At 47.6% G+C, this 12465-nt stretch overlaps 1 protein-coding gene across 1 annotated transcript in view; it reads right to left on the minus strand.

Annotated features, from left to right (window-relative positions):
- Window positions 1–12465, minus strand: part of TRPM3 (transient receptor potential cation channel subfamily M member 3) — a 441698-nt gene that overhangs the window by 66017 nt on the left and 363216 nt on the right. Inside the window, exons 19-20 of the mRNA XM_081103884.1 lie at window positions 9659–9799; window positions 3132–3260 (exon numbers count right to left, since the gene is read on the minus strand). Coding sequence (XP_080960010.1) covers window positions 3132–3260; window positions 9659–9799 — 270 coding nt within the window. The remainder of the gene's footprint in view (window positions 1–3131; window positions 3261–9658; window positions 9800–12465) is intronic.

Here is a 12465-nt window from a genome sequence, read left to right on the forward strand (position 1 = left end):
ATTGATAACCACTGCCCCCTCCATCAGGAATTCCCGCAGTTGCTGTTGTCCTGGTGGCTTCTCACCCCCACTCCACCCTATGTGGGCAAAAATCTGTGTGTGCACCTGTGGGGGCAAGGAGGAGGGGCCACGAGTTTCTCTAATCCTTTGCCCACACTTTCCTAAAAGTGTTCAACACAAGCTTTACAGTATCATTTTTCATTTATTCATTAAAATATATATATATTTTTTGATTTTTCAGAGAGGAAGGGAGAGAGAAATATCAATGATGAGAGAGAATCATTGATTGGCTGCCTCCTGCATGCCCCCTATTGGGGATTGAGCCCACATCCTTGGCATGTGCCCTTGACTGGAATTGAGCCCGGGACCCTTTAGTCCACAGGTCAACACTCTATCCACTGAGCCAAACTGGCTAGGGCTATAGTATGGCTTTTTAAACAGTGAAAATATTCTTGTGATTTCCCAACATTAAAAAAATAAAAAGTGACAAGCTAACTGGCTGGAGGTGAAGCTGGAGTGGAAAGTCGAGCCCCACCCTCCGCCCCTGTCACTTCTCCAGCGGCCTCAGAGGCACCTCTCAGGACCCTGGGGCTCGAGGAGGATCCCGGGTTGGCACCCACCGAAAGAACAATGGGCGGGCCTAGAGGGGGACTAGTCAAGTTTAAGACCTAGTCCCCTTTCCAGCTGTGGAATACAGAAAAACAGCCCAAACAAACCCTGAGTCTTACCAGTACTTTCCATGACCGTGAAGTGGGGATGTCAGAACAGCCCCGTTGACCTCACAGCGGTGGGGAGGACCCCATGAGACAATGTCTACCAGCACACGCTGTAAACAGTCCCGCGCTACTAAGGGATTACCAGGGCTTGTTTGGGTGACTACACGCAGAAGTATGTGGTTCTGGGAATGGGAGGGCAGCTTGCGAAACCACAAGCCTTGTAGATCCCTCCTCAGAAGCCTGCAAACTTGGCCATGTTTCCAGGGTCTTGCACCTGAGATCTTGCGGGCCTGCGTGCTGACTGCAAGGAGGGACCTGTGGGGTCTTTGCTCTCTTGGCAGCTGAGCATTTCTCGAAGGGGTTCAGGGCCACGGGGTGGGCAGGAGGGGGCTGCCTCCCCAGGCTGAAGAGGACAAGGTCAGACACTGAAGTGGTAGGTCCTCTGACCTCACAGCTTCCTCAGAAGCCAGGGCTCTCCTGCTGACCCCCGCTGACCCCCGCTGACCCCCCGCTGACCCGGGCTCCGAGCCCTCTGCTATTACATGCCACCTCAGGAGAAATGGATATGCAGCCCGAGGTTCCTGGCAGCCCGCCTGCTTGGCCGCGTCTTCCAGAACAGGCTGTGGAGTACAGGCTGCTCCCTGTCTTCTTCCAGGCCCGTCCCTGGAGACAGTCCAGCCTCCTCGCTCTAGTCTTTCCCTTTTCTGCTTATCGCAGGGAAGGAGGTGCATCTGGGCGGCAAACCACGGGGGAGCGAGCTGCCACTCTGCAGCGACCGAGTCCTTAGCGGGAGGAGGTCTCAGTGCTCAGAGGGCCGCGCAAAGACCACGCACGGCAAATGTACGCAAAAAGCCACACCCTGGTCAGGAAGTAGAGGCCTATGGACTGGTCAGAGCAAGGCAAGAGGGCAAGGATTAAAGATAAATAAATAAGTCGAGTCCCTTATAAAATGGGAGTAGTGTACGCACAGCCAAACTCTCAGGATGGGGCATGCTGGTTAGAGTTTAAACATTCCCAAAGCAGTTTAGAAACCCAGGAGAAGGGCTTGAAATATACACACACACACACTAGTATATGAGATTTTTTTTACGTTCTCAATAGGAAGGGGTCTAATAAATACTGCATCTTTCCCTCTATAGGAGAGCATTCCAGAGCTGAGACCTAAGCTAGTAAGGGCCTTCTAAGCTGTTTTTGTAATGAAAACAATGGTGGATTTGTGGATTCGCAGGAATCCTTTTTCCCCTGGAACTCAATATTATTTCCCCACTCACTGTAGTACAGAGAGGAGGATGTTCGGGATAGAGGGAGCAGGAGACTTGACAGGAGCATTCTTCCAGGAAAGGCCTCGCCTGCAGTGCAGTGTCAGGGGGAAACGCAGAGGAATCATACCCACAAGCCTGCCTTCCCTATGGGTTTGGGAACGGGAGCTTGGGGAGGCTTTGAATAGGGTTGCAGCGCCCTCTGGTGGACTTTCATTCGTTTGAGCCGTTCTGAATGTGATGGCCTCTGAGGCTGACTTAACTGTCATGTGGGGGTGGTGTTATGATGGCTTCTTTAACTCCAAGGAGGGGTGGGGGGAAGAGAGGGACCTACACTCTCAACCTGAAGGGTGAGAAATATGCTCAATTCATTCCAGTGACGCCCAGGGCTGGTGCCCAGCAAGTACATAACAAATAGTGAGAAGGAATAAATCAGAGAACAAATTAACTTCCTAGAGCGGCTGAAATGCACTTGGAGAATCATAGGTATTGGCGCACTGTGTCCAAAGAGACACCCAGAGGGAGGGGTTTGCAATGGGAGTTAAAATCGGAAAGATTTAAAGATTAAAATAAAAGGATAAAAAGTGGAAAAACTTAAAAAGTCATGTTTATAGGGAGAAGTAAACACTTGTAAACAGCCCAGCCAGTGTGGATCAGTGGTTGAGCATTGACCTATGAACCAGGTAGTCACGGTTCGATTCCCCGTCAGGGCACATGCCCGGGTTGCCAGATCAATTCCCAGTGTGGGGCATGTAGGAGGCAGCCGACCAATGGTTTTTCTCTCATCATTGATGTTTCTACCTCTCTCTCCCTCTCCCTTCCTCTCTGAAATCAATAAAAATATATTTAAAAACAAACACACCTGTAAACAGTGTTGAAAACAACTTGAGGGATTCCTCGGGCAAATGCCATGTGAGCAGGAAATGGACTAATCCTTAGGGCTCATGGAGTGATGACCCTGGGAACACACTGGAGGCCTCCCCCGGGCTTGTCTGCAGCCCTCGAAGCCTCGTCCACATTTCTGTGGCCACATTAGAGAACATTCTCTTTAATGTTCTGGATTTGCTTGGATCGGGAGCGTCCCCCTCTCCCCTCCATGCACAGATGTAACCAACCACCGTCTTTTCCCTCAGTTCTTTTTTATGAAAGTAATTACCTCTCTCATCTTTTCTATTCCCAGGGTGAAAATGTAGGAAATAACGATCCATTCCTGGGTGGAAGGCCAGCGCTCCATCTTCACTAACACGATATAGTTGAAGAGCATCAGGTATCCGATGTACGCCAGCTGTAAGGAAACACAATATGGTGCTCTGGCTGCGAAGGCCCTGGAGCCCTGCCCTTGGGCAAGGCTACCTCACGGCCGGACAAGAACAAGGTCAGCGAGCGGGACTCGGAACTCATGAACTTCAAAGCTCTAAACTCTCCAAAGGATATAAAAAGATGGTAACATTGGAAATAATTTGATATGCAGCCTCCCTTTTGACTCTTACATTGGTCTCTGTGTCATGACGCATCACTTCGTTTTGCAAGGACCCAGGCTCTCGTGTCTCCCTGGCTAAAAAGGGAACCTCTTCGCCCCAGAGCTGGGCTTGCTCATGTGTGAGCTCCAGGTTCTTGAACTAGGGCAGCACAGTGGATCGTTGCCTGATGAGTGCCAGGTGGATTGAATGTCGGTAAGAAGGAAAAGAAGACGCTTGCTATACTTGTAAATCGGTCAAGCCAACACAAAAATAGCCTGGACTTTATCTAGAAGCCTGACTTGAATTCTCTTCTGAGATACTGTCTCTTTCCCCCCACCGCCTCCTACCTTAGGATGGTTGGCCTGACGGTGCCCTGGCAGGGTTTTACCTGTTTCTCATTGCACCACCTTCCCGCCCAATTCAAGTTGGAATATTCCTTCCTGGTTTCTGCTTCTTTGAAACAAAACAAGATAAAACAAAGCAATGTTTTTGAGAGAAATGGCCGATTGTGTGGCCGTTCTGTGTGGCTGAGTGTAGCTTGGAGTGAGCTCATGAGGCGCTGGCATCAGAGACTGAACCCTGTTGGGACTGGCTGGCTCGCTCGCCCGGTGTCCCTGGGAGCCTCGGGGTTCAGGTTTGGTGACGTCCCTGGTGGATTCAGCTGTGTCTACATGGCCGGAATGTAGAAGGGCTGGTGGGTTCTTGCACAGGGGCTGGGAGCCTAGGAGGGAAGACCCACCTAGGGGGAATGGCATGTAAGTTAAACCTTTTCTAGGCAAAGCTTCAAGCTGAGGAAGGCACTTGCTGGCTCAGGGGCCTGAGGGGCTGTGAGTAGGAAGGAAGAGTGAGTTTATTCAAATCTTCTGTACTCTTTGGAGCCTGCATAGCAAATGGGGCACAAGGTGGGCAAAGGATCAAGGCCTTGAGGTTCTGGAGATACAAGGAGAAACTGGCAGCCTACAGAGCTAGAGAAATGCCTCTTTCTTTCTTTCTTTCTTTCTTTCTTTCTTTCTTTCTTTCTTTCTTTCCTTTTCTTTCTCCTGTAAATGCATAGATTCTTAATATGAGTCAAAGGTATTTCCGGAGATCCTATTATGTTGACACATTTATAAATACAGCTGTATGATTTCTCATCTCTTGAAGGGTAGGCATTTAGGCTGGGGTTCAGTGAGATCACATATGGCAGCAGGAGAGCAGTTTTGGGGGTGCTGGAGGGCCCACAGGGCTCATTCTCCACCTGGGAGGTTTGCTGTGTACACCCACCCCCTCAGGGGCTGCCATTTTAACCCAGGACTCAGCCCCTCCCCCACTCCCTCAGGATCATTAGCACATCCTGAACCCTCACCTGAAGAGTCTACTCGACCTGAAATCCTGTGGGGTGGTGTTTAAAATGGCATTTGGTTGGTCACCTGGTTGCTGTTTACCATCACACACTCTAGCCCCCGTGCATATGGCATTTTACAAGCGGCGAAAAAAGGACTTCGATGGTTAAACTCTAAAATGTACTCTCAGCCTCCTTCTGACCTGAAACCCTTCTCCCTTTCTTGTTGCTTCCTTCTCCTGTTGGATCATATTCTGTTACTTCCAGGTGAAGTGAGTCTTGTTAACTGCCCTGGTTTTTATTTTACCCAATTCATTGCAAGACATCACAAAGCAGCATCTTCTCTTGTCACACTACCTCTTTCAGGGCCTCTGCATGTTAGTACTTAAGTACAGGCCAACAACCGGAGACCCTGCAGTTCAGTTCCAGACCCCTGCAGCGAAGCAGGGCCACAATAAAGCCAATCATCGTCTTTTTGCCGGGGGAGGGTCTTGCCTTCAATTTGTAAGAGACACAGCATCTGGGAAGGGCAATAAAGCCAAGCGCAATAAAACGAGGTGTGCCTGTAACTCCTCCCACCTGCCTCTGTGCTCCGAACACGGGCCTAGCGCCGTGGTCGGCAAACTGCGGCTCACGAGCCACATGCGGCTCTTTGGCCCCTTGAGTGTGGCTCTTCCTAAGCCTTAGGAGTACCCTAATGAAGTTAATAACAATGTACCTACCTATATAGTTTAAGTTTAAAAAATTTGGCTCTCAAAAGAAATTTCAATCGTTGTACTGTTGGTATTTGGCTCTGTTGACCAATGAGTTTGCCGACCACTGGCCTAGCGTATTTGTTTGGTGGAAGGAATAGTGTTTGGGGAAAGGAATGTAGACACAGAAGTCAGTCAAACTTGGATTTCAGTCCTATCTCAAGTACTTGCTGGCTGCATCATTTTGTGATTTCACTTCACCTGCCTGGGCCTCCATTCGGGGAAATGGAGATGACTGCTCCTGGCTTTACAGAGCTTTGAAAGCTTTGGGGTGTTTGTGAGAGGGGATATGCATTTAGCTCCTGACGCAGTGCAGGGGCTCAGTGGATGGTGGCTAACCTCCACAAGCAGGGCTTTGAGCACGTTTAAACAGCACAGCAGAGGAGCAGCCGCTGAGCTGGAAACAACCTATCTTAGAACTTGCCGAGGTTCATGGAGCCGGCTGCAGACCTCAACATGACATACTCTAATGGTGTGTGTGTGTGTGTGTGTGTGTGTGTGTATTCACACACATATTTTGTGAGTTTTAACAAACTCTATGTAGAATGTCAAAGCCTTGAAAAGGAATATAACCTTATGATTCTTAGTTAAGCCAGCGGGAATCCTATAAGAATTGGTATGCTTATATATCCTTTTTAGAAATTTCCCATTAACCAAGATGTATGACTCCTAAACCATGAAACGCAAGCACCAAAGCCTGCCGCAGCTGCCTGTGGATCCCGGTGGGGCTGTGCCATTCCTTGCCTCCTATTCCTACTGCCCCTAGAGAGTGGAGGCGGCACATGGCGTTTTTATAGGAAGGAGTCCGTCCCTGCTGATGCCCTCTGACCTGGGGCCATGTCACACCTTGAATTGGCATCCTCTCTCATGGGCACTTGAAGCCGGCTCTGATCACAGACGTGGACTGCGAGCCAGCTGGGTCCCTCCCTCCTTTCCTCTTGGAGCAGAAGGGGACCCAACCTGCTCCTCCAGAAACTCGCTATGACACAGAGTGAGGTTATGTGCAAGTGAGGTGTGTTCCACTTTCAGGACCTTGAGTGTGCAGAAGGGGCTACTTTTGGGATTAAGGCTGGGAAACACTCTTACAGAAGAGAACGCAACAAAGCACATGGCCTGTTGACCTAAAGCTGACCTTTACGGTGAAGCATCCCGGGGATTTAAAAGGTTGACACCCCCCCATCTCCATTTACTTCCTTGAGGTTGGGTTTTGTCAATACATAAACATGGATTTCTGAAAATCGTGTAAACGCAATCGAACATGCCCGGAGCATCCAGTCTGATGGGATTCCTGAGGCTGATCCAGCCAGCCAGGCGGAAGGAGCGGATACGCCCCCACTCCTCAGAGAGGCGGCTTCCCCGCCAGCGCCTATGAAACAAGGAAAGCAGTGCATCCCGTTTCCCGGACCACCAGGCTCACCTGGGAAGCTTGTTACACACAGCTCCTCAGGCTCCTCGCCCTGCACACTCAATTTAGTGGGTCTGTGATGGGGCCCGGATTTGCATTTCCAACAAATCCCTTATCGTGATGGAAACACTGGGCTAAAAACTAGCCCTCCCTCTGGGGTGGTGGTTGCCAGTTCGGGCTGCTCATTGCGACAGCCTGGGAGCTCTGAAATATCCTGGTGCCCAGGCTGTGCCCCAGACCAATGCCGCCAGAATTTCATTAATGTGTAGCCAAGGCTGAGAACCAGGGCATTTGTGATTTAAAAACTTTCTTGGCTAACAACTTGCCTCAGATGAAAAAATGGGGACTGGAGTAATCAAGGAAATAAAATGAATACAGAACACAGGTCAAGAAAAAAAGAGAAATGCCTGGGAAGGACCAGAGAAGGGAGCGCTCTTCATAAAGGGATGGGTAATTCTCCGACTGGCTTGGTTTCTGCTCTCAGCCCGGGACCTGCAAATGTTTTGCAAAGGGCCAGATCGTTTTAACGCTTTGTTGACCTGATGGGCTCTGAAGCAAGTAATCCACTCAATAGCATAAAAGCAGCCAGGGTGTAGGTGAATGAGTGAATTGGCTGTGCTCTAATAAAACTTTATTTATGGACACTGCAATGTAAATTTTATATAATTTTTATGTGTCACAGAAGATCCTTCCTTTGATTTTGTTTTAACTCTTTAAGAATGTAAATCCATTCTTAGCTCACAGGCCACAATAACAGGCAGTGGCTGGATTGGGCCCGTGGGTTCCAGCTCGTCAAGCCCTATTCTAGGCGAGACACCGCGGCAGCCCTAGAATAAGAGGAAGGACAGACCTGAGCAAAATGCAGTGAAAATATTACCTTGATGAAACTATTAGATTAGGGAAAGTGTATATGAACACCTAGAACAGTGAGTGCCTCATAGTAGGTGTTCAATAACTGATACTTTACTATTGTTGAGTGGGCGGATGATGAAACGCTAACTCTTGCTCCGCAGTGGAACTAGCCTAGGAAGAACATGTGCTCTCAGGCCCTGTCTCAGTGCTTTACACGTTTTAACACATCCAATCTTTACTAAACCTGCTACAGCAGGCACTGTGATTACCCCCTATCTTAAGGAAGCTGGGGACAAAGTACTAAAGGAACTGGCTTGAAGTCACAAGTTACTTTACTAAGACAGGATTTCTACTCAGGCTGTCTGACTCCCAAGTCCATGCTTGTCACTACTAAGTCCTTTTCTGCAAGCTAAAAATAACCAACATCTGTATATACACATGCATAGAAATAATCTTTCCATGCCTTCGTTATTATTTTTTAAGAGAGATTTTAAAAAATATTAATATATTTAAATTTTGCTTCCCTAAAAAAAGCCCAATCTTTATATTTTGATAATATCCCATCCTCTCTCAAGACTGTACGTTCAAGCAGGGGTTTTCAACTGGGGGCGATTTTACCCCACAAGGGGACATTGGGCAGTGTGTGGGGACAGTGCACAATTGGGGCGTGAAGTGGCCAATGTGCTGCTACAATGCACAGGACAGGCCTCCTTAACCAAGAATTACTCTGCCCCAAATGTCCACAGTGCCGAGAAAGCCACATTTAAAGCCAGCACACAGGGTTAGCATACGGGGCCGCACGAAAAGCACCTCATCTGGTCGCTTGAGTCACTGTGGCCTCAGACGCGGGTTATCCTGTTGCTGACTCAGTGACTGGTATGTAGCTGCTTGTGAGAAAGGCCGAAAATACAGACGTACCCTCCTTCACCTGGCACAGCTCCACTGTGGCCGGAGAGAAGCAGACATGACCTGGGCCACAGCTCAAACTTAAAATATCATTGAAAAGTAGAAGTAGAAACCCAACAGTCGAGCCATTTCTACCACATCAGGAGGCTGTTTCAGGGACAGTCTTTCATCTTAGGGGCAGAAAATGTCTGCAGGGTGCGCTCACTGAACAGTATTTGCCATGATTGCAGTTTGCTTTAGTGGTTGCTGCTGCTTTGTTTGCATGTTAACTGGGTCAGAGCAAGAAAGGTTGTCCGATGACACTACCAGATGGGGAGTGATGACACACTAACGCTACTCATCTTCAGTGGTGTTACTCCTACCCCTCTGCTCAGCCCATACCCACCAACGTCCCCCACACCCAGCACTGGCATCTAAAATAGGCAACTCTGAAGCCCTGGCCGGGTAACTCAGTTGGTTAGAGAGTTGTCCTGATATGCCAACGTTGCAGGTTCGATCCCTGGTCAGGGCACAGACAAGAATCAACCATTGAATGCATAAATAAGTGGAACAACAAAAATCAATGTCTCCCCCCTCCCCCCCCCCCCAAAAAAAACACACACACACACAAAACAAACAAGCAAAAAATATGCAACCAGGAACTCTAATCCAGCACTCATCCACCTAGAACAGGGAAGCATTTTATAAAATGACATCTATTTTCCTGCTAGACTAGATTCATACTCATCTCGCCTCTATTTCTATAAGTTCTCGCTTTTACTATTTATTTTCTGCAAGGAGCAGAAATGTAGATGCTATGGAAGCTGGCTCACAGACTCCACAAGTCTTTCTAAGCGATTGGAAAAAGCAAGGTCTCCCTAGAGTTTTTGTTTATGCCTTTGTGGTCTTCATACTATGACTCACAGAGGACACCACCCAGGTTCGTGAGAAATTGACGTTGGCTCCTTGTGGTCATCCCTCAGGAAGAAGAAAAGGCAAGATACTTACAGTGTAGAACCAGAACTTCACGATGGGGGCATTGTAGAACTCGTAGATTTTTCTGCCCAAGGGGATTAACCGGTGCCTGCTCTGAACTTCTTCTTCATCCTTCTTCCTGGAAGATTCCCCGTTGCTTCGTCCCAACATTGCCTGCAGAGGGAGAGAATGAATACCATCACAGCAAGGCTCTGGAGGTCATGGAGTTCAATGTGTTCATTTACACAGGAGGAAAATATGCTCATAGAACCTCAGGCTTTGTCCAAGGCTCCCAGAGAGTTAGAGACTGTGCCTTTCCTACATGTGCAATTTTTTTCTCTCTCATTTTTAAAACATATGTTTTTGTTGATTTCAAGGAGAGGGAGGGAGAGGGAAAGAGATAGAAACATTGAGAGAATCATTGATTGGCTGCCTCCTGCACAGCCCCCAATGGGGATTGAGCCCATAACCTGGGCATGTGCCCTGACTGGGAATTGAACTGTGACCTAATGGTTCATAGGTAGACACTCAACAACTGAGCAACACTGGCCGGGCACCATATTTGTGCTTTTGCATTATACATATAATCTGGCATGGAAGCCCTTAGGGGTATTTCTTGACCATTCTTGTCTCTTCCACCCTGGGGACCTCTGGAAGATGTGAGTGACGAGAGAATTCTGAGAGGGAGAAAGAGTGTTGCCTGGGAAGGCCATGACTCTGGCTTGTATCCTAGTTCCACTCTCTCCATATATATTGTGAAACAGGCAGGTCTGGGTTCAAACTGTGTCTTCACTCATGCTAGTGACGCTTAAGTCAAAGGTAAATTGGATCACTAATACCTAACTATTAGAGTGCCTAGAATTAGTCAGGTTAGAAACATCTCCCCAACCCTTTGGCATATGCCTTGGTTACCTGATCTCAAACACCACAGAACCTCAATTACTGCTGATGTTAGTTTCATGGCAACTCCTGGACACACTGCCTTCCTCTGTGTGGCAGCGTCAACCAGGCGGGTCTAGAAGCCAGGTCTAACCTGGAGAGGCCCTCATCTCAGGCTGCTGGAGCTTTCCTTAAGAATTATTTCCTTCTCATTCATGAAAATAGCAGCAGCTACAATAATAATGATGAAACATCACAGAAAAGGCAGAGAATTTGAGAAAAGACAGACACAGGCCTGTCTGGATGGCAAGTGACAGGATGCCCCAAAGATGGCTAAGATCCTAGGGGTGAAGAGTTCCAGGCTTTGGGTCGCTCAGAGGAGCATCGAGTCCTAACTTGGACACTTGGACTCCATGGCACCTTGGACAAGTCTTTTAACCTCACTGAGACTCAGTTTCTTTGTAGAATAAGGGTAATACTAGCACCTGCTATAGGGTTGGTCTATAATCAATAAGCATCTGGCACTTAAGTATTAGTTGGTCTTTAAAGGGATCTGAGACTTTCTCAAATACTGTTGACTGAAATGATCTAGTTGATATCTCTCACCAGAAAAGAAAGTATGTTATTAGGAGTCTATTACAGCATAATTTCTTGGCTTTAATTTTTTCAATATCATTCCAAGACAAGGTTAGTTCTATAGTGTTTGGGATATAAAATTTTCATTAAATGTGAGAACAAGGTAAAACCTTTTAACTGTTTATAGACTAATTTGGGATAAGAAAAACTTGGGGATACAGGTTTGTTGAGACATTATATTATAGAAATAATTTCTGGTTATTTTGAAGTTGAGAACACAGACAACCCCTAGGTAATCCTGTTTTCAAACCACCTTACATAAAATCTTAGTGAATAAAAGCCTAATATGCAAATTGTTCAACTGGGAGTTCATCCGCTTGCTATGATGTGTGCTGACCAGCAGGGGGCGGTGCAGAACATGGTGGGCATTGGTGGCACTGGCAGTGGGCGGCATTGGAGGTGCTGCCGGCCCCAATGGGCCCTGATGAGAGCAGGACTGTGGTAGGATGGTGGAGCAGGTGAGTGGGCGGTGCCAGGCCAAGGTGGTTACGGAGTCCGATTGCCCCACCAATTGCCCCGCAGACGGTGACCAGTGGTGCTGGCGTGGGTGGGGCCACCCCCTGGCTCCCAGGCACTGAGGGCGCTGGGTGGGGGGCCAGGCCCCGATCGATCACCCAGCAGACAGTGACCAGTGGCCCACAGGCCTGATTAATAAATTAATTTTAAAAACCATTTTTAATAATTTACTTAAACTCATGAAAGACAAGCCATTTAAAAATGCATCCACTTTAGAATATATCTGAACAATAAAAGCAAAACATGTTGTTGTATTTTTGTTTTTGTTTCACCTGCATTGCCAGATAATGTCTTGCATTTTGCCTAATAGTGTCTCAACATGTCCACAGACCCAGGGCATTATTCTGACTCTGTTGGGAAAGCCGCTGTCCCTAGAGGTTACCCGAAGATGCCACTCTCCAAGATGCCTAAATGCTCCAAACTGCCTTTACTCTCATCTCACTGTGTTCCCAAATAGCATGGTATTGTCGAGCACATAAATAAGCGAACAGAAGTAGGGTAATTGTGTTTATGTTACATAAATTATAAGTTATACAGGGACAAATATGTAGCCTCAGAGTTTCTTGGAGCCAGTGATCAATATTTATGAAACTCTATTGCTTTCTAGTTTGCTATATCCATCATGAAGATTGATTCAACCTACTGACCAGAACCAACTCCTAACTAGGCCAGAGTATAGAATGGTACCTATTCATTAACTCAAGGTACTTTTCTAGCCAAAGGGTCCATAAAGGAATGGAAGTTACCTTCTCCAGAAATCCTGTTGGTCACAGGCAAATCATTTGTGATTGATAGATATGTGAGTGACG

The sequence above is a fragment of the Myotis nattereri genome, assembly GCF_964212035.1.
Source record: "Myotis nattereri genome assembly, chromosome: 12".
NCBI lineage: Eukaryota > Metazoa > Chordata > Mammalia > Chiroptera > Vespertilionidae > Myotis > Myotis nattereri.